Source organism: Chiloscyllium punctatum, chromosome 10, assembly GCF_047496795.1.
Source record: "Chiloscyllium punctatum isolate Juve2018m chromosome 10, sChiPun1.3, whole genome shotgun sequence".
Lineage (NCBI taxonomy): Eukaryota > Metazoa > Chordata > Chondrichthyes > Orectolobiformes > Hemiscylliidae > Chiloscyllium > Chiloscyllium punctatum.
This window is the reverse complement of record NC_092748.1, coordinates 7,941,375-7,964,803: the sequence shown is the minus strand read 5'-3', so window position 1 is coordinate 7,964,803 and position 23,429 is coordinate 7,941,375. Positions and strand designations below refer to the sequence as shown.

Here is a 23,429-nt window from a genome sequence, read left to right as displayed (position 1 = left end):
ACATAGGTTAAAGGTGAGAGGGGAAATATTTAAAGGAGATGTGCGAGGAAAGATTTATTTTATCACAGAGTGTTAGGTGCCTGAAAAATTATGCATGCAAAGGTGGTAGAAGCCTTTATTAGCAAAATTTAAGAGGATTTAGACAGACACATGAATAGGCAGGAAATAGAGGGATATAGACCATGTGCAGGCTGCTGGGATTGGTTTGGAATGGTATCAGTGTTGGCATAGGCAATAGTGTTCTATTGTTCCCTTTCCTTCCCCCATGAAACTTTTTACATTCATCATTGTTATCTCTAGTATTGGTAATACTAACTTCATCAGGCATCTTTGAGTATTTGGTTAGTTTATTCAAAGATACACAATAAAGCTAGTATCAAGGGACTCAAACCCAGAGATTCTGACACAAAGATAGTGACTTGCCCACTGTACCACAAGACTTACGCCAAATGGCTTTATCTTTCCACAGAATGTTTTAACCTTGGATAAACAGGTTGACTGTCAACCTTTCACTCATCTGTAGCATGTTTGGCATCCCCAAACTCCAGCCTTTAGTGTCAAATTGGTGACCCATGCCTGTTTTAGAAAAATATAACTATTGGAAACAGATGTAAGCATGCACTTCATCTGCTTCATGTAGCTTTAGATGCAGCAAGTCATTCAATCTTTAACCAAAAGAAGGGCACTTGCATTTACAGCTTTATAAATAGAAGCAGTAAGAAAATAATGATATTTATACAAAGGATTAGTCAGGTTGCAACAAGAGTTGTTTTTGCAGATTTGGGAATCACATTATAGAAAGACCAATGATACCTCACACTGTCCAGAGCAGATTCACCAGAATATAGTTATGAGGGAAAGTTTGAAATATGGGTATTTGTGGAATTGTGGATACTTTAAGTCAATCTGTTCAGACAGGATATGGATCATGTGGGACTTGGGCTCAAGTCTTTTGGACCAGAGGTAGGGACACTGCCACTGTGCCACAACAGCACTCTGTCGGCGAATTCTTGACTGCAGAGATCTGTCAGTAAGTATATTCAAATGTGAGGGCCTGATTTCTAATCACTAAGGGGATAAAGGGTTAAGGGAATAAAGCAGGAAAGTGGACTTTAGGATTTATTGGTCACCCATGATCTCACTAAATGACGAATCAGATTGAATTGACCTTAATAGCCTACTTCTGTTCCTATATCTTAAGATCATTTGGGATTACTTCCACTGGAGTGAAGAGGCCAGAAAGAGATAAAATGGGGGATGTGAAAACTATGAAAATAGTTTATACTAAAAATGTAGAGGACTATTTCCTGTGGTTGGGAATGAAGGTGTCATTAATTTGATATTGACACTGTGGATAAGGATAGAACATTTTTTTAAATGATTGGAATGCATTGTCAAAGGAATGGTTGAAGTACAAATTATTGTATCTTCCATGGGAGATGATGATGATTCACTGGGTTGGAAAGAGAGGAGGGCATGGTATTTGTTGTATATAGCTGATGTAACAGCCTGGTACGTACAAATTGGGCTGAATATGCTCCCTGATATAAACATCCCCAGCCCTATAATCCTCCAAATGGGCCAAGATTATACTCTGATTTTAATTGTTTCTCCACTGACAACAGTGTCTTCATTCTGTTTCACTGAAATTCCTGTATTAAATCTCTCCACCTCTACCTCTCTGTCCTATATGTCACTCTGTTAAACCTACCTTTTTAACAGAGCTTTTGGCCACCTGTCATTATACTTCTTTGTAACCAGTTGTTAAATTTGTTAAGACTTTGTAAAGAACTTTGAGGTGTTTTATTATGATGCCATATATAAATGTGAATTGTTGATTTGTAGAAATGTTGTTTGCTATTTAATATCAGCTGCTGGCAAGTGGAAATATTTGCTTTATTATCTGGTTAACTAATGAGGTCAATATTTACCAGCATTTTGATGCCATTAATGTTTGATTGTTGTGAAAAGTCCTTTATAAATGCACATCCTTCTTCCTTTACTTTCCATATTTTGCTTTCAACATCTTTCTATCTTATTATCATCTTTTTATTAGTGGGATCCCTTCTCAAGTTTACTTCCTTCCAAACATCTTCACTTATCCATGATATCCTGATGCTAATAGTGATAACTTTTTAAAAAAAAAATGGAATTCTGTAGTGCAGTCTCTACAAACCTACAGCCGTTTCTCTTCATCTCATTCATCTTTCTAAAATCAATCCTAATCCATTAAGCCTTTCTAATTTTCCTACTGGATTTATCATTCCTAGGTGGGTCTTACATCTTAAGATATTGTGGTTATCTTAATTTCGATGCCAGAGACACTTAATCACATTTTCCTCACCTACCTGACCTATTTCATTGCTCGTAACTAGGTTAAATATCACCCCACTCTTGAAGTCTGTTGAACATAATGCATTAGGAAGGAGTCCTGTACCATTTCGGAATTCCATTCGTCTTTCTCCATGTTCTCCCTCTAGGTCTCAATTGATCAGTAAAATCTTCAGCACATTTAATTTAGTAATTCCTATTCAACTCTCTCTTTACTTTTCCATTCTCTTTTCTCATTTGGAAGTGTTCTCAGGGAATTATTCCTTTTATTGTTTTGGCTACTCTGAGCTCACACTTCAACTTTTTGTATTTTAATTTGCCAAATTGATATTATTTCTTTACATCAAATAATTCCTTTTCTGAATGCATACTACTCTAATTTAAGCCTCTCCACCAATGAATGGTTCTGGTTGATCTTCGGTTCCTAGCTTTTGTCTTGTACTCACCAGGACAAAGCCAAGAATGTCAAATTCTAAATAATTGTATGTTAGGATTACTTGAAATTTGGTATTCTTATATTTGTCTTGTTGAACATAGAACATAGAAGAATACAGCGCAGCACAGGCCCTTTGGCACTCGATGTTGCGCCGATCCAAGCCCACCGAACCTACACTAGCCCACTATCCTCCATGTGCCTATCCAATGCCCGTTTAAATGCCCATAAAGAGGGAGAGTCCGCCACTGCTACTGGCAGGGCATTCCATGAACTCACGACTCGCTGAGTAAAGAATCTACCCCTAACATCTGTCCTATACCTACCACCCCTTAATTTAAAGCTATGCCCCCTCGTAATAGCTGACTCCATACGTGGAAAAAGGTTCTCATGGTCAACCCTATCTAAACCCCTAATCATCTTGTACACCTCTATCAAGTCACCCCTAAACTTTCTTTTCTCCAATGAAAACAGCTCCAAGTGCCTCAGCCTTTCCTCATACGATCTTCCTACCATACAGGCAACATCCTGGTAAACCTCCTCTGCACCCGTTCCAGTGCCTCCACATCCTTCCTATAGTATGGCGACCAAAACTGCACACAATACTCCAGATGCGGCCGCACCAGAGTCTTATACAACTGCAACATGACCTCAGGACTCCGGAACTCAATTCCTCTACCAATAAAAGCCAGTACGACATATGCTTTCTTCACCGCACTATTTACCTGGGTGGCAACTTTCAAAGATCTGTGTACATGGGCACCAAGATCCCTCTGCTCATCCACACTACCAAGTATCCGACCATTAGCCCAGTACCCCATCTTTTTGTTACTCTTACCAAAGTGAATCACCTCACACTGAGCTACATTGAACTCCATTTGCCACCTTTCTGCCCAGCTCTGCAACTTATCTATATCCCGCTGTAACCTGACACATCCTTCCTCAGTGTCAACAACTCCACCGACTTTCGTATCATCCACAAACTTGCTCACCCAACCTTCTAGCCCCTCCTCCAAGTCATTTATAAAAATGACAAACAGCAATGGTCCCAAGACAGATCCTTGCGGAACACCGCTCGTAACTGCCCTCCAAGATGAACCTTTACCATCAACTACTACCCTCTGTGTTCTTCCAGCCAGCTAATTCCTAATCCAAACCTCCAACTCACCCTCAATGCCATACCTTCGTATTTTTGCAGTAGCCTACCATGGGGAACCTTATCAAACGCCTTACTAAAATCCATATACACCACATCTACCGCTTTCCCCTCGTCCACCTCCTTAGTCACCTTCTCGAAGAATTCAATAAGGTTTGTGAGGCACGACCTGCCCTTCACAAAACCATGCTGACTATCCTTGATCACATTATTCCTATCCAGATGTTCATAAATCTTATCCCTTACAATTCTCTCTAAGACTTTGCCCACAACAGAAGTGAGATTCACCGGCCTATAGTTACTCGGGTTATCCCTACTCCCCTTCTTGAACAAGGGAACCACATTTGCTATCCTCCAGTCTTCTGGCACTATTCCTGTAGACAACGAGGACATAAAAATCAAGGCCAATGGCTCTGCAATCTCTTCCCTTGCTTCCCAGAGAATCCTGGGATAAATGCCATCAGGCCCAGGGGACCTATCTATTTTCACCCTTTCCAGAATTTCCAACACCTCTTCCCTACATACCTCAAAGCCATCCATTCTAATTAATTGTGACTCAGTTTTCACATCGGCAACAATGTCCTGTTCCTGACTGAATACTGACGAAAAGTATTCATTCAGTGTCTCCCCAATCTCTTCAGCCTCCACACACAACTTCCCACAACTATCCTTGACTGGACCTATTCCTACCCTAGTCATTCTTTTATTGAGCGCAAGATGGAAAGCTTCAACAGTACGAATCACTTCTCTGTAAGATTCAAGTTCTGTGCAACCAAGGAACTGTTTCCCAGCTTCCTTATTCATAATTGAAATATTTAATTTTGACCATTTTGATAGTACATTAGGAGTCTCCATGTTCAGGTGTAGCACACCTTTATGGAATAGATTCTACCTGTGCCTGAATAGATTCCTCCCAATTGGAATCTCTCTTTCTGGCCCCACTCTTTTAGTCAGGCATTGAGTTCCCTAATCAACCTGCCATTCCCATGACACAGCCAAGAATATCATTTTGAAACTGCTCCCTCAAGGAAAGAAAGATTTTAATTTGAATGTAAATCTGTGCAGCTCTAACCCTAAACTGATTTCCTAATGTTCTAGATTTATTTTGTGGAGTGTCAGTCCTGGACACTTGATTTAGACCATCATTCCGACCTTTAAAAGGATGCATTGACATCCAGACTTTGAATCCCTGATGGCCACTGCAGTTTCAGCTGTGTTGGTGCTACTGGGCAGGTCCAGCAAATAAAAAGGACAATGAGGGATGGACAATACATTTTAGACTAAATGTGGACATCTAGTGAACCACATAGAAACCGAGCTGTATTTCCATTTGTGAAGTGTTCTGACACTTCATTCTTGCCCTTTCCAACTTCTCTGTCGGTACTAATTAGTCCTTCTTTCTGTTCCTTATCTATCATTGGTGTGACTACCTGGTCAAACTGTCATTGCAGAAGCTGCTCTCCCTCCCTTGTCAGACTGACCCCATCTCCTTCTCAACTTCTGAGATAATCAGCAGAATAATTTAATGGAATTAGGTGAGTATTCCCAAGTATGATGCTCTGAACTCCGAAGCCTTGAAGGAATGACACGTTGCTGTCCCTTCCTGTGCTGCTGTCAGACCCTTTACTTTCATTAAAAAGGACTGGCTGTTTGAGGCATTCAAAAGATCACAGTTTTCACAGTGGAGCTCTCCGACAGTACTGAACCAAAATGTCAGCCTCGATTATGTGGTCAAGTAAAACTACAGAATTGTAAGAACAGTGTTATTGTTGATAACTGATGAGTATCTCCTGAATTTTCTATTTTGGTTCAGACTTTCAGGATCTGTAGTATTTTGTTTCCGTATTACACAGTCAATCTCTAGACAGACATTTCAACTGACAACTTTTCGACTCGGTAACGAGGGGGGAGAGCTATTCAAGTTTCTTCTAAAATTGTCACAATCTTTCTTTGCAGCACATCACCTTATTCTGCTCACTGCCTGCGATGAAGCCGATTACTCCGACATTATCCAAGACATTTGCTTGGAGACCTTCAGATTTCAGATGACTGATATCGGACAGAAGCTCTGGTGTGACTGGGAAGCCACATTAAGGTACTTTGGGAAAACTCGGTGCTGATTTAAAAAAAATAGAATTAAACTCTCTTTCATTTTCACTGTCCTCATTATGTGGTGTTATCAAATCTTCCCAGGCTTGCTGTTTTGAGTAGTGAAGCTGAAGGATCTGCACTGTCTTTTTGTATATTGAACTGTACAGGATAAGCAGTCTTTAACTTTCATTCTCGGTCTGCACTGACTTAATCAGTGCAGCATTATACATTCCTCTGATCCCTCCAACAGGAAAAAAAAGAAAAATTAGGTTCCTGACTACAGTTCAATTATTCATGTTAGAAAGCATGTGTAACACATCTGTGCACTTGTGCATTGTATGTGTGTGAGACAATGGGCATGCCACCAGGTCTTCTTTTAAAATTATTCTTTCAAGAGATGTATGCATCACTAGCAAAACTGACTTTGATTGTCCATTCCTAATGGAGTGTCCCCTCAGAGGTTAGCAAAGGTCAATCACACTGCTGCAAGTCTGGAGTAGGTCAGGGCAGAGTATGGATGATAGATATCCTGCCTGAAAACGAGACCAGTTCTTATGACAATCGGTCATGGTTTCATGGTCATCATTCCTGAGACTAGCTTTATTTTCACATACGCATTTTTGAAATTGATTCACAAGAGATCTGCATGGTTGACTGGGCTAGTATTTATTGCCTATTCCTAATTGCCCTTGATGGTGGAGCAGTTCCAGAAGGTGGCTCACTTCCAAGTCCTTGCCATGTCGATACACTGACAGTGCTTTTCGAGAGGGAGCTCTGGAAACTGACCCAATAACAGTGGAGGAACATTGATATATTTCCCCCCCAAGTCAGGAAATTCAGAAGCAGGAATTCTGTGACCAGTAATTCGACTCCTGTAATTGCAAAGCCTTTCATTAGCTGGAAGTCAGGAGTGTGAAATACTCAGCACTTTCCTGGATGAAGACAGCTCCAGCAGCACTCAAGGCATTTGACTCCATTGAAGACAAAGCAGCCCATATGAATGGCACTTGCGACAGCCATTCAACTGGGCTGCTTTTATCTCAGATGGAGTCAAGTGACTTGTTGGAGCTGCCTTCATTCAGGAAAGGGCAGAGTATTTCTTGATAGTGAAAGGCTTTGCAGTTCCAGGTGGAGAGTTACTGGTCACAGAAATCCTGCCTCTGACCTGCTCTTGTAGCCACAGCATTTATACAGCTGGTCCATTTCAGTTTCTGATCAATGGTACCCAACAGCATGTTGACACTGGGTGTCTATTCAGTGATGGGAGTATATTAGTGACAGGGTTTGGAGATCGAATGCAGAGGGAAGATTGTCATTGCTGGGCCTCTGTGTGGCAGAAACATTTTTTGTTACTTATCAACTCAATGTTATCCAGCTGTTACTGCGCATGAACTACTTCAATATCTGAGGAGTTATGAATGCAAAACATTACACACTAATCATCGGTAAACATCTCTACCTCTGACTTTATGACAGATGGAAGGTTATTGATGAAAGTAGCTGTAGCTGCTTGGGCTTAGGACAGTACCGCCTGCAGAGATATCTTGGACTGAAATAATTGACTTCCTATAACCCACAACGATTTTTCTTTGGGCTAGATCTGGCTCCAACACTGCTTTATGTCAAGGATGCAGAAGTGTGTGTGTACATGTGTTTGTGCATGCATGTGCCAGTATATACATAATATACATCTGCATGCATGTAACCTTAACCATTACTCTGAGCAACACCAGTAAACTCAAGATAAACAGACATGCCTGCTGTGTAATTTGGGGAGTGTGTAATTGACCCACTTGAAGGGAATAGATCTTGGGACCTGGAATGAGGCAGAACACATACTAAAGCAATTTCTTTCTATAATGCTTTGACTGTCATTGGCTACAGTTAACAAGTGACTTCAGTCTATAACAGCCATTTGTTTAAAACGATGACAAGAGAGGAGATAATATTTGTACAGCCCCTTTCAGGTGGTCACTTCCAGACTCCCACCATCCTTTGGGTGAAAAAAGCATTCTCCTCAACTCTACTCTTAAAGCCAAGCCTGCTAGTTACTGATCCCTCTACTAATGGCAAGAGTGACTTCCTATTCACCCTACCTATGATCCAAAACACTTTCCAACCAATTTACTACTTTTTGAAATGTAATCAATGTTAAAATGTAAACGTAGTAACCAGTTTTACAGCAAGATCCTACAAATGATCAGTGTTTACTTCTTTCTTTAAAAAAATGTTAGCTGGAAGATAAATATTAGCTAGGACACCAGTCAGAACTTTCCCTGCTCTGATCTTTTACATCCATTTGGTCATTTAGGGCCTTGATTTAGCAATCACGAGAGGTGGAATATGTTAGGCACCTGGGTAGCAACGGTTTTCAGAGAAAGCTCTGGTGAAATAAATACAGACAACTGATGGAGTCGAAGTGAGAGCAGGCTGCTGTGGGATTGGACAAAGCAGCGAGGATGGATTTCAGCAGTGACAGCTTCCTGGTTTGGAGGAAACCAGAAGAACACAGGAAGAGGCAACACGATGCTGCACAAAATATTGGGCTATACTGCCCACAAGTTGGCTACCTTTAAATAATACTGTACCAATGATGTACAAGGCTTTGCCTTTCCAGGATGCTGGTGTTGGATATTTGTGCTCTGAATCACAAAAACCTCTGGTTGTCATAAAGTTTTGGCACCACCATGTCTGTGGCCTAAACAGCACCCGGGATTTGTTGTCAGAAAGCCAAGCCAAGCCGTAGCTGCTCTGCTCCCCCTTTTAAAAAGGCCCTCAGTTTCTACTTTTGTTCTGCTCCCTGCATCACTGGCAGGATGCCAAAATTGTACCTGGATGAATTGTTTTACACATTTCAAATTAAGTCATACAGGCAGTGGCTGGCATCCAGAACCTATCCAGACGTCAAGCTTCTTATTGAAAGTCCAGACCCTTTTTTATATTTACTATATCCGATTCAATATTTTCCACTCTATAGGGGTCCTTCCAGCTTTCAGCTGTCTGGCAGAAGTGTTCAGCAGATCCTATCACTCTTATTAAGGACTCCTCTTTCCAATATTCATCTCTCATGGTTCAATCAAACATTTGTAGCAAGACTTTTTTTTGGTTGAAGTGTCCCCTACAGATGAGAGGTTCAAAGATTAATGAAATACATTACAAATACACAGGACTGCAAATTCTTGAAACAGACACATTCAAGTTTTCATTCTCAGAACCACAACTAAATCAGTTCAGAAAAAATATTGAAGTTAAGTTCTCTCTTTTAGATTGTTACGAGTAAGGAGGTTATGCTGGAATGGTTTAAAATGCTGGTTAGGCCACAACTGGACTACTGCATGCAGTTCTCATCAGCACATTACTGGATGGATGTGGTTACACTAGAAAGGATGCACCTATAAGGAGATTTACCAGGATGTTGCCTGGGCTAGAAAGGCTGTGGTTGTTTTCCTTGGAGCAGTGGAAGGTTCAGAGGGGACCTGGTAAGCATATAAGGGCATAGGTAGGGTGAATAGGAAGTTACTCTTACCATTAGTAGAGGGATCAATAACTAGCAGACTTGGCTTTAAGAGTAGAGTGAAGGAGAATGTTTTTTTCACCCAAAGGATGATGGGAGTCTGGAAGTAACCCCCTGAAAAGTTGAAGGAAGTGAGGACTGCAAATGCTGGAGATCAGTCGAGAGTGCGGTGCTACAAAAGCCCAGCCAGTCAGACAGCATCCTGGTAAATCTCCTTATTGGTGCACCTGAAAAGTTGGTCGAGTCAAAAATTCTTAGATTTAAGCAGTATTTAAACATTTAATTTTGTTGCAGTCGTCCCTAGACTATGGTCCAAGAGTTAAAAAAAAAAATGAATGAATGAAAGTCAGATTTTTTTTAAGACAACATGAACATGATGTGCTGGAAACATTCTTTTTCTTTATAAATTCTATTTTCCTTCATGACAAGTCAGTTATTTAATAGCCTTTATTTTCATCCGCACCCAGTCGTTTTCAGCATAGACCACTGTACCTAATTTTGCTAATGAATGCGCTTTCTTTTTTTGCAGTTACTATTGGGATCTCACCAACTGCACATTCCTGATTGCCAACAAGATGGACTGTTTTTGGCCGAACCAAGTGGTGGATCAATTCTTTGTCACTGTCCACAAGGAATACTTTGCAAACTGTTCAGTGTCTGGGAGAGGTCTGGGGGATCCCCCAAACAACATCATAGGGCCTTTCATTATGATCCCAGTGATGGTCACGTTGCTTATGACAGCACTTGTGGTCTGGAGAAGCAAACAAAATGAGGGCATTGTCTAAAGGCTTTACAACCTCTTCTCGCTGTAGAGGACACCACAAGTTTTAACCTTGATTTAGCCAATTTTATATAGGAGAACATCAACAACAGGTTGGGCTTTCAGAAGCTAAAGGTGAATCCAAACTCACTGTTGAATGATCCTCTGGTACCTAAACAGCAAGTGGAAAACACAAGACATTCTAGGTACTACTACTCCTAATCAGGGATATAGGTCAAGTTTAACAAATTGTTTCAAAAATTCTGTATTATCTTTCAAACTTTAATACTTGGTCAAAGTTTAAATCACCTGGAACCAGCCATTAAACATTTGTGATGTTAGTGATGAGTTTGACAAATTTTAGACTGCGTGAGATCAATACATGCTAAGCACTGAACTCTCAAAGAGGCTATACCAGATTCACAGTGTGCTGAAATCATGTTTTCTTTTCTAGGTTATGCATTTCTGCAAGTTATTGATGTTTTCATGCAAATGTTGGTAGCTATGGTGCAAGACATGTATCTTTGTTCCTGATGAGTGAATGAATTGACTGAGCATTGTGTTACTTTAGGCTGCAGAAACAAATATAGTCAACCCATTAATGTCCATAAAACAAGAAGAATGAGGTGAAAAAAATTTGCCAGAAAAATTGTAGCTGAAGAGCCAGCAAAATGTAATTTTTATTTTAATCCAGGATACCAATTTTGTGATTTTTCATTATTTTGAAAACCTAACCTGTTGAGCAGTCTCACTGCTTTCTGAACACAAAACATTGTATTGGAACTCAAATCTTGGATTTGAGTAAGAAGTTAGTAGGTGAGGTTCTAAGTGGGCACTTGGGCTGGCAAGTTTTGATCGGAAACACATTCAAAACATTTCAAAGGAAAATGAACAAAAGGTTAAAGAGGAAAATTTTACACGTCGATGGTGAAAAGAACAGGTGTCTAATTGAACAGTTACTGTACATCTTCTCTAGAACTGGTTCCATTTTGATCTATGCTAAACTTGGCCTTCAAAGAGGGTGATAATGGGGAGAGATTTGCTACCAATGTTTTTACACTGAATGGAACATTATTAGCACTTCCTGCTGCTGTTGTTTAAACATTGTCCCTGCTAGAAAGCACAAATTTGAATGCTCACGGAGGCTAGAATTGGAATAGGCCTTGTTTGTCGTCAAATAGCTTTCAGGCTTCAGTGTGTGGATCAGCCTGATCTTATGAGGGAATAAAGATTCTTAAGAGGGAATAGGAAGAGAAAACTTTAAAAGGAATGAAAATTGGTTCAGAGAAAAATGTTCACCAATAAGACCTATTAGGTAAATGTAAAGTTACTGTAGTCCCAGAGGGCTATTGGGCTGCTGTCTTATTAGAAAGAGCCATTTGGTGATGGTTTAACCTGTAGGTCACCACATCACAGACAAAGGGAGAGGAAGGAAAATCCCTATTGTAACACTTACTAAAGATATATTAAACCAACAGAAAGCACCAGAGCCTCAGAAATGCTCAGCAGCAAATTAAAAACATAAAACGTTAGAATGTTGGATAGCCAGGCAATAACAGAGACAGAAATAACGTTTCACAAGAAGTGGGAGAGGTGAGGGATATAAAACAGGATTTCAGCAAAACCAGGGCAAATGATGGGGGGGATGGGGAGGTGGAAGAGAAGGTGAGGGAGACAAAGAACAAAAAGGAAGGTCTGTGATCAGGTAAAAAGTAGGAGAGATTAATTAACAAATGGGGGTAATAGCACATAGAACATTACAGCGCAGTACAGGCCCTTTGGCCCTCGATGGTTCCACAGGTTGGCGCAACAATCTGAAGCCCATCTAACCTACACTGTTCCAGTTTAATCCATATGTTTATCCAATGGCCTTTTAAATACCCTTAAAGTTGGCGAGTCTACTACTGTTGCAGGCAGTGGGTTTCATACCCCTACTACTGAGTAAAGAAACTACCTTTGACATCTGTCCTTGATGGGGCAAGGGGGGAGGGGGAAACATAGCCAGATTGGTGTGGTTGGTTACTGTAGGATGAGTGCAGGAGAGTATAGGTGTAGGAAAACCCTTATAAAATAGGACAGGGTTGTCTGGGAATGTGATAGAGGGTAAACACTAGAGGCCTGGGCCAAAGTTTGGTGGTTTATAAAAAAGCCTAGCCCAAGCAGTAGCATGCATCTGTACACAGTTGCTCTACTGCAGTCATCCTGCAGATGCACACACTCTAAGAAATTGGTAGCCATGACAAAGATCTGAAGTTGCTAAACTCAACATTAAGGATAGTAGTTGAGTGCTTAAGATAAGCTTCTGTTAAAATTCATTGGGTTAGTGTATGAAATTGAGTGTAGAGAGGTCAAAGTGGAAAGGAGAATTAAAGCAGGTCAGGTCATGCTGCAGTCATCACCTCCTCAACATTAGAGAAACCAAATGTAGAGGAGACTGCATTATGAGCAATAAAAACAGTGTATTAAGCTTGGACCATGGTATTAGTTGGGAGTGATAATAATGACAGCGGGTGCAATACCAGATGTCATTGTCTAGCCCTCGTAGTAGTCACCAAACATGCATGGACTAGTAACTTGACAGTACCGTGAGTGGGCATCAACCTGATATATCCTTTATGTGGAAGTCCACATCATGGTATCATCACTCTCATCAACAGTCTGTTACCTCATCAAATTCTCAAAACAAGTTAAACATGGTTTGCCTTTAACAAATCTGTGGTGACTTACCTTAATGAGAGAAGATTTTCATAAGTAACTGTTAATATTGTTTGAAATTGTTTTCCCACTGAGGTTAAACTGACTCGTCTGAAGTTGCTGGGTTTGAACAAAGGTGCAGCATTTGATTTTTTCCAGTCGTCTGGCATCAGCCTTGTTGTATCTAAAGAGGATTGGAAGATTATGGCCAGCACCTCTGTAATTTCCACCTTACTGCATTTGGTATCCTCCGATCCTCTGATAATTTTTTAAAAAGTCAAATTTAAGTACAGCCACTCTTCAAAAGCTACCCTTTCTAGTGTCTCAACTATCTCCTTTCTCACTATAACTTTGACAGCATCTTCTTTGTGAAAGACAGATGCTGGTATTTATCTGGTACCTCAGCCATGGAATCTACCTCCAGTTGTAGATCACCTATTTTGTCCACCTCCTGTTAATAAACTTATACTTAAATACTTATAGAAAACTTTTGAATTCCCTTTTATTTTGGTTGCTAGTCTTTTTAAAACTCTCCTCTCTGCTTCGATCACAGATGACTAACTTGGCTTGCAGTAGTGTTCGGCAACACAGATTTTATGTAGCCTGGATTCATATCTGAACATACTTTATCACACATATGAACCAGAACTGGACATCCAATGTAAAAATGCAATAACGAGGAGCAGCAATACATCATTTGGCCCTTTTGAGTTTGCTCCACCATTCCATAAAATCATGGTTGATTTCCATTCTCAACTCCATTTCCCTTGCACACCTGGATCTATTGATTTCACAAGAGCTGATAACCTATTTATCTCAGCTTTGAATACACTAAATGACTAGAAGGGTTGTAGCAGCACAGTGGTAAGGGCCAGGAGTCCAAGTTTCAAATCTCACTGCTTCAAATTTGTGTAGAACAAAGAAAAATTAGAGCATAGGAACAAGCCCTTCGGCCCTCCAAGCCTGCGCTGATCCAGATCCTCTATCTAAACCTGTTGCCCATTTTCTAAGGATCTGTATCCCTCTGCTCCCTGCCCATTCATGTATCTGACTAGACATATCTTAAATGATGCAATCGTGCCCGCCTCTACAATCTCCACTGACAATGTGTTCCAGGCACCCACCACCCTCTGTGTAAAGAACTTTCCACACATCTCTCTCTCTAACATTTCCCCTCTCATCTTGAACTTGTGACCCCTAGTAATTGAGTCCCCCAGTCTAGGGAAAAAAACTTTTGCTATCCACCCTGTCGAAACCTTTCATGATTTTGTCGACCTCAAATCAGGACCCTCTCAACTTCCATCTTTCTAATGAAAATAATCCTAATGTACTCAACCTTTCTTAATAGCTAGTGCCCTCCACAGCAGGCAACATCCTGGTGAACCTTCTCTGCACCCTCTCCAAAGCATCCACATCCTTTTGGTAATGTGGCGACCAGAATTGTATGCAGTATTCCAAATGTGGCTGAACCAAAGTCTTTTCAACTGTAACATGACCCGTCAACTCTTGTACTCAATACACTGTCTGATGAAGGTGTATGCTTTCTTGACCACTCTACTGACCTGTGTTGCCACCTTCAGGGTACAATGGACCCAAACACCCAGATCTCTCTGTACATCAATTTACCCCAGGGCTTTTCCATTTACCATGTAGTTTGCGCTTGAATTGAATCTTCAAAATGCATCACATTACATCACCAGATTGAACTCCATCTGTCATTTTCTCCATACAACTCTCCAATCTACCTATATTCTGCTGTATTCTCTGGCTGTCCCCTTCACGATCTGCTACTTAACCAATCTTAGTGTCATCTGTAAAATAATATCTCTGAACAGATTGATTATGATGTATATTTAACGCACTCACTGTGCTGGTCATTTCTAATGATTCACATCTTTCTTAGCTCAGTTTTAAATGATCAACCCCTTCTCCTGAAACTACGTCCCTAAGCTCTAGATTCTCCAGTCAACAGTCTCTCAGCGTTTATTGTCAAGCCCACTCAGAATCTTATGTGTTCCGATGAGATTACCTCATTGTTTCAAACTCCACAGTAAAAATCATTCTACTCAATTTCTCCTCATAAGGCAACTCTCTCAATCTTGAGAATTAACCTAATGAACCTTCTGTGCACCACCTCTCAAGGTAACTATGCCTTTCATGATACAAGGTGAAAACTGTGCTCCGGTCTTTAGGTCTGGTCTCACTAAATTATAATTGTGGCAAGACTTCCTTAATCTTGTACTCCAACTTTTTTACAATAATGACCAACATGTAACTTGATTTCTTAATTGCTTGCTAACTTCAATGCTGAGATAAAGATGGCTGAATTATTCTGTACACCAAAATTTTAAAGTTTCTTACCATTTTAAAAATATTGATTTTCTATTCTACTTACCAAAGTGAATAATCTCAAATTTCCCGGTATTATACTCCATTTTACCCACACATTAACCTCTATATTCCTTTGTAGCCTTCCCCCCAGGTTAACACCACATCAATTTTTGTATCATGGGCAAATCCAAATACATTACTCTTGATCGTTTCATCTAAGTCATTGTCATAAATGAAGTCCTTACTTGAGGTTGGGGTTGTATTCCAGAATAGTTACTTTAAGTGAAGAAATATTAAAGTCAGGAGCAAGGGTCATGTGGCTACTTCCTGCCAGAGAAAAACAATGTACAAATGTAAATTCTGTACATGCACCTGCAGCACTGTATTATTAGATGAAATAACTTGTAAAATAAGTCCATAAATATTAAAGAATTAACGTCTTCATGAAAGGGAAAATATTGCAATTCACTTTATGAGCATGGCAACAGGAACAGTTGTTCCTCCATGGTTCCCAGTACAGAGCCCTGTTGTGGATACTGTAGTTAAGAAGCCTCAATCACAGCACACAGATGGCAACAGTTATCTCCAGCTGCGCCCACTCTGCCCTTCTTTTCTGCTGATACTGGTACAAGTTCCATCCTTTTCCCTTTTGATCCCGGCCAGTGTTTCTTCCTCCAAGATCAGAGCAAATGGACTGCACCAATCAGACTGTGTGTGGTGTATAGCAAAGTGAAGGACAGCTGGACACTGGGTTTAAGAAACTCATTGTTTCTTCTAAAATTAAAGTAATAGTGAATTTAATTTACAATTTGTTTTAAATGTCTCAGGGAGAGACAACCACAAAAAGGAAAAAAGAGCATCCTGTGACTAAACAGAAATTCGTCACAAGAGGACCAGTTGCTCCTCCATCAGCTTGTGCTAGAAAAAGGAACCTTAATGTGGAGATTGTGGCAACTCTTCACTGAAGTTTAGATGCTTATAAAGAATATTGCTGAGATAAGAAGGGTAATGGGCGATTGAATCTTTCACTGATGTCTGTAATCAAATCTTTCCATTGTTTAATAAACATATTCTGTGTGGTAAAAATATACTGGCAGCCTCCTGTGTTCCAGATTTTTAAAATAATATCAGTTAGGATCTAACAGGCCAGGTTATCCTTAGATTCTGACTTGCCCAGTATTAACATCAGCTGCGATCATAACATTTATAAACAGAAAATTGTGGCCCTAGCACCAACCTTTGTGGCAGTAGTAGTTAGTAGTCTGCCAACTTGAAAATGCCAGAAATCACTACTCTCTGGTTTCTGTTAAACTATATTATCTGTTGTTCTGTTCAGTCATGATTTTCTAAATGTGTTATAAACATGTTAATAATGAATTCCAGCTATGACCGATGTCAGGTTAACAGCCTGTAGATTCCTGTTTTTCTCTCCCTCCTTTCTTGAATAGTGGATATACTTGCTGGGACTGGTCTATACTATAGGGAATCTTGAAAGATAATGACAAACACATTCAATATCCTTGTGCACACCTCTTTTAGAACCATTATAAATAAGCAATCAAATCCTGGGGTATTACAGGCTATGATGTGGAGGTGCCGGGGTTGGACTGGGGTGTACAAAGTTAAAATTCACACATCAGGTTACAGTCCGGCAGGTTTATTTGGAAGCACTAGCTTTCAGAGCACAGCTCCTTCATCAGCTGCATTCCTCCAAAAGCTAGTGCTTCCAAACTGTAACCTGGTGTGGTGTGATTTTTAACTTAGTGCAGACTATTAATCCTCAGTTTATTTAGTGCATTTTCTCTACCAATATGAGATTAAGTTTCTCACACTTATTTATCCCCATTTTCCCATTATTATTGCTTTTATGTTGTCTACTATGAAGGCAGAAAATATCTGCTGAGCACTTCTGCCGTTTCTTTATTCTCCTGCCTCAACTTGTAAGGAACAATGTCTAATTTTATTACACGCTTCCTTGTAATGTACATCATTTAGGATCAGGGCTACCCCAGTCCTCTTATATTCTATGGTGGACGGTGAAGATCTGAAAGAAAACCACTAAGTGCTGGAGAAATCCAGCACCTGTGGAGAGAGAGATAAAATTAATATTTCAACCCCAAATGGCAGTTTTGTTGTGTCGACATTGGACAAAAATGATGGGTTTTATGGTATTGACAAAGGAGAGAAGGGGCAAGTGGAACAAATTGAGTCATACAAGACGGAAACAGACCCTTCGGTCCAACCCGTCCATGCCGACCAGATATCCCAACCCAATCTAGCCCCACCTGCCAGCACCCGGCCCATATCCCTTCGAACCTGTCCTATTCATATATCCATCTAGATGTCTTTTAAATGTTGCAATTGTACTAGCCTCTACCACTTTCTCTGGCAGTTCGTTCCATACACGTACCACCCTGTGTGAAAACATTGCCCCCTTAGGTCTCTTATATTTTTCCCCCTTCACCCTAAACCTATGCCCTCCAGTTCTAGACCCCCCCACCCCAGTGAAGAGACTTTACCCTATCTATGCCTCTCAATTTTATAAACCTCTAGAAGATCACCCCTCAGCCTCCAACACTCCAGGGAAAACAGCCCCAGCCTATTCAACCTCTCCCTATAGCTTAAATCCTCCAACCCTGGCAAAATCCTTGTAAATCTTTTCTGAATTCCAAAAGTGGCATAATGATGAGGGTGCCTAGAACAAAAGGCAAAGGGAATGCTAAAGGTACTAGAGGATATAGATGCTGAAATTGGCATCAATGGTAAGCGCTAATAATTGATAACAAACTTGAGCAGACCCCAGTGGATGGGAGAGGCGGAAAGCAGATGGTGGTAATGAAGAAGACATATGGATCAAAATCAAAATGGAAGCAAGTATTCATGGTCTGAAGTTGTTGAACTCGATGTTGAGTCCTGACGACTGTAAAAGTGCTTCAGTGGAAAACTAGGTGCTGTTCCTCCAGCTTGCAATGGGTTCACAGGAGCAGTGCAGCAGACTTAGGATAGAAATGTTTGCATGAGAGCAAGGTGGTGTATTATATTGAAATGGCAAATAACTGGAAGGTCAGGGCCATTTAAAAAAAAAATTCATTAGATGTGGGCATTCCTGGCTCAGCCAACATTTATTGTCAATTTGAAATTGCCCAGAGAACAATTAAGAGTCAACTTAATTGTTGTGACTGAACAATACATGTTGGGTAGGTAGAAACAAGGACTGCAGATGCTGGAAACCAGAGTCTGGATTAGAGTGGTGCTGGAAAAGCACAGTAGGTCAGGCAGGATCCAAGGAGCAGGAAAATCTACATTTTGGGCAAAAGCCCTTCATGCAAAAGCTCTATTCCTGATGAAAAGCTTTTGTCTAAAACATCGATTTTCCTGCACCTTGGATGCTGCCAGTGTATATTGGGTAGACAAGGGAAGAAGTGCATATTTCCTTCCCTAAAGTACATTAGTGAACCAGATAGGTCTTTAAGACAATTGACAGTGGTCATATGGTTGCGGTACGCTAGCCTTTTCTACCCCCAGATTTTTGAATTCAAATTGCAACACCTCTCATGGCGGGATTTAATCCCATCTACCCAAAACATTAGTCTAGATTTCTAAATTACTAATGCAATGACATTATCACCTCCCCTTCTCTGCTAGGTGTCCACCCAGTCTTTGTTTGGTTTCACTGATATGCAGACCATATTGTGAGCAGGAGACTCAATTGAAAGAGTTACAAGTGAATCACTTCTTCACCAAGACATGTGACTTCTTGAATAGTGAGGAGGGAGGAAGTAAAAGAGCAAGTGTTCCACTTTCTGCAATTACATGGTGTGTGTGTGTGTAGATGTGGTAGCACTGATGGAGGCATATCCCAGGATTGCAGAATATTAGGACAGAGGAAGAGAAGATGTATCTTGTTGTGGCATCCTGTTGGAGCTGATGGAAATGGCGGAGGATTTTCCTTTGAATGCAAAGGCTGATGGGATGGAAAGTGACAACAATGGGAGGGGAGGGGAAGGGACAACAGTAGAAGTATAGGAATGGGTTGTACTTGGCACAGAGCCCTGCTAACCATGATTAGGAAGGAGAAGAATCCTCTCGATGATAAAAGATATATCAGATGCACCTCTGTGGAAGTTAGCATCATTGGAACAGATGTGATGCAGATGGAGAAACTGGAACAATGGAATGGAGTTCTTGTATGCAGCACGTTGTGAAGGAGCTTAGTTAGTCAATGTAACTATGGGAGCTGGTGGGTGTGTAATAGATATTGGTGGTCAGGGTTTCCATTTCTGGGGAAAAGAAGTCAAGGAAGGGAAGAAACAGAGATGGACAAGGTGAAGGCGAGAGAAGGATGGCAATTGGAAGCAATTTCCTATTTCAGATAATAGATGGGAGCAGTACCGATAATGTCAGTAATATGCTGGAGAAAAAAGGTGAGAGTGGGGTAGGACTGGAACAAGGAACATTTTACATACTCCACAAAGACACAGGCATAATTAGGATCTATGTGGGCCCCTAGAGCCACACCGTTGACTAGGAGAATGGGAGATGAATTAAAGAAGAAATTGAAGAGGATGTGGCAGGGACCCGAAAACTAGAAATTGTGGAACCAATCTAAGACATAAGAATCACGAACGAAAGTGGAAAGAGACCAAATGAGTGGTATAAGATTTGAGTCAAGGTAGGAAGAAATAATTTCAGTGGGGTAAGAACACACAAAAGCAATGTATCTGCCAGTGGTCCTGTTTGTGGATTTTGGGAAACGTTAAAAGTAGGCTGTACAGGGTTGAGGAACTATGAAGTGAGATGATTTGGAGGGGAGCTCTGCAGAGGGGAGGTGGTCAGTGACAGTCCTGAAACTAACAGCTAGATGTCCAGTGTTGGAGTCATGGTCCAGGGAAAGAACAGAATGAAGTGTCTGATGGTTTGTGCTCAGCCTCTGCAAGATAGGAGTTCAACATTCTCGATGAGACAATACCATCCTTGTCAGGTTGGAAACAAAGTCAGGTCAGACCTGACAGAATGGAGTGCAGCATGTTAAGAGGCAGACAAGTTAAAGTGAGAGGTGAGCAAATAAAAAGTTGGCTGATGTCAATTGACAGTTCTTGAATATCAAATGTAGCTAACAGGCTAGAAGAATACCAGGTAGAGGGTGGGTACTGGACATGGACCCAGGGTCCACGTAGGTGGCAGAGGATTTCTGTAGATACAAGAGGGCACAGAGATGAAGGAGACAGAAGAACAGTTCAATTTCAGGAGCGGCATGATGTTGAAGTGTGATTTAAATCAATAAACCTTAGTCCTTTGCTGACCACGGACAGCATCAAGTTTTATTTCTCTGTTCATTCTTTGGATATAAACACGGCTTGAAAATGTGGCATAGTTTATGGTTGTCCCTGAAAATTATACTACAGTGAATAATCTAGGGAATTCCAGGACTGAGTCAGTGATGATGGGGATGATTTATATCCAGGTCAGGAGAGTGTATGATCTGAATGGGAACTTGGAAGTGATTGTGTTCCAAGTTCCCACAACTTGGGAAGGGACAACAGACCTAGTTTTAGAAGGCCTTGTGGAAGAAGCCTTGCTGAGTTTTTGCAGTGAATGTTAGAGGTGGTGGATAAGGTGGCAAGCAAAAAGACTGATTTGCACATCCCGCTTGGCCTGTCAATGAAGTCTTTAGGCTGGAGAATGTTACTGGAATTCAAGGTAACTGAGATCGCAATCATCTGATAACCTGAAACTCTATCATTCTGATAAATGTATCTGTCCAAGGTTGCTTTGCAGGTAGCTGTTTTCTGAATGATGTCAAGCTTGGAGTGTAGTTAAGATTCTCAACATTGATCATGAACTCTTACTGACCACTGCACTACAACAACTATCTTCTTCTGTCTAATCTCTCATTCTATCCCTGCAAATGATATACCAACATGATGCATGGCACATTTACCTTAAGTAAGTGCTATTTTTACTATTTTATAGCCCATTTCTCATTCCTAAATCTTGTTCAGTTTGATTGCAACATGCTTTTGTGCAGCTAATGTTCCTCATCACTTATCAACTCAAGCCTGGTTGTTGTCCACGTTGGCAGACATGGTCTAGCGTATTACCTGAGCTAATCCCTGTCCAAGAATCGGCAGCAGGTTGATGATAAAAAGAATAGCCCCACCACTGATCTAATGAAGAGGAGAAGATCACTGATGAAGTAACTGAAGATAGAGTGGCCAGGACACTACCCTGCCAGCAAAAAACTGAGCTAGAAATGATTGTTCACATGGTAGAAGTCAGTACTGTAGCTGCACTGGAACAACTTGGCTAGAAGCATAATTAGTTCTGGAGCAGAGATCTTTAACAGTAAAGTGTGATGTTGAAGGAACCTGTAACTTTGTTGAGTCTCTGCACTCACCAGATTCTTGACAGCACCTGAAATAGTTCACATAGGGTTAAAGATTGCCATCTGTGATAGTGTGGGTATCAAGGAGAAAGCTAAGAAGAACCGATTACAGTATTCCAGACCTTTGGTTGAAGATGGTTGTGAATATTACAGCCTTTCTTTTTGTTTTCATGTGCTTGTTTCTGCTAACAATGAGAATGGGATGCATTTCTCTTCCCATTAATTGTCCTCCATAACTCTCAATTGGAAGTAGCAAAACCACAGAACTTTGATCTGATCAACTGACTATGAGAATCACTTTGCACTATTGCAGGGTTCTTTCACTGTGAAGAACACATGCAATCCTATATTGTATGATTGGGAGCAACACCAGGCATGCCTGAAAACGAAATGCTAATCTGGTAAATTTACAACAATGTTACAGCTTTCTTTTTAAAATGAGCATTTCACTCTCAGTGGCAATGTATTCTACAACCTAATCCCCATTCACTATATCAGCACTTATGCAATTATTAAAAAAAAGTCTCACATCAGACATCTCTGCACATTGATCTATAGCCAGGAAGCGGAGGAGTGGTTCAAATTGATTTTGGGGCAATTCAGTGTGTACAAGGCTGACATATTACAAGCAAGACAGCCAATACACAGACACATGATGGAAATGAAGAATCTGTCCTTGTCTCACACCATTGCCCAGACCATGTTGCAATGTGGTTCAGGAGCATGAGAATGCTGACTGGATCTCAACCAATTAGAATAATCGCAGTCAAGTTTACACAGAGGTCCCGAAGGAAACAAACTTTCTGCATTTACATTAATGAAACAGCTGAGATAAGGTGAAACACACTGCTACTATTGGAGGGCTAGAACAATAATTGGAGCAGGATACAAAATCCAAGCGGATTTCTCCCAACATGACACTAGAATTGGAACAACTAATAGTCACTACAAAGTATCCTTTGATTAAAATTATTCACACCACATATGAAAGATACTCCAGTATTCTTCCATGTTTAAGTCTACATTTTTGACACATAGAAGTACTTGGGAAGAAAAAGACCTTGATGCTTGTTCAGCATTCAAGGCATAATGCTCATTATATGCTTGCTAATAACGTAAAACAAATCGGTAGTAACTTGCAACAGATTGATGAACAGACATAGTTCACCGTAAATATCTTCAAGGTGAAAATAATAGGAAATTATCAGATGATACTGCTTTCAATTTCTAAAGTAGTAGCTTATCTCATTATCAACATAAATTATTCCTCTGTAATAAGAGGTCCGGTAATGAATTGGCAACAACCTTGATTGTTTAAGAGATCCAACTGATGCCTGGACAACACAGCATTTCTAAGCAAATTAATCTTTCAATTTCAGTTATATTCTTATGGTCGATGAAAGTTGCAGCAAAGGTTATACTGATCAGAAAAACAGCTACCGGCAAAGCAACCTTGGACAGATACATTTATCAGGTTATCAGATGATTATGAGATCTCAGTTACCTTGAATTCCAGTAACATTCTCCAGCCTAAAGACTTCATTGACAGGCCAAGCAGGATGTGCAAAACTGGAGACACTGATAAGGGACATGAAAGCATAATTCAGCAAAATATCAGTTTTGAAGAATGACTACAAAAGAATGGTGCTGTTGGGAGAGGGGCAAGCTGAAGAGAGAGAGAGATATCTTCAAATTCAATCACGTCGATTTAGACTTAAAAAGTTTCAACTTCAA

General features: G+C 40.5%; 1 protein-coding gene across 1 annotated transcript in view; it reads left to right on the top strand.

Moving 5' to 3' along the window:
* Positions 1-16,400, top strand: part of ramp1 (receptor activity modifying protein 1) — a 28,465-nt gene extending 12,065 nt beyond the window's left edge. The window contains exons 2-3 of the mRNA XM_072578435.1: positions 5,877-6,015; positions 10,055-16,400. Coding sequence (XP_072434536.1) covers positions 5,877-6,015; positions 10,055-10,310 — 395 coding nt within the window. The 3' untranslated portion in view covers positions 10,311-16,400. The remainder of the gene's footprint in view (positions 1-5,876; positions 6,016-10,054) is intronic.
* Positions 16,401-23,429: the final 7,029 nt, after the last annotated feature.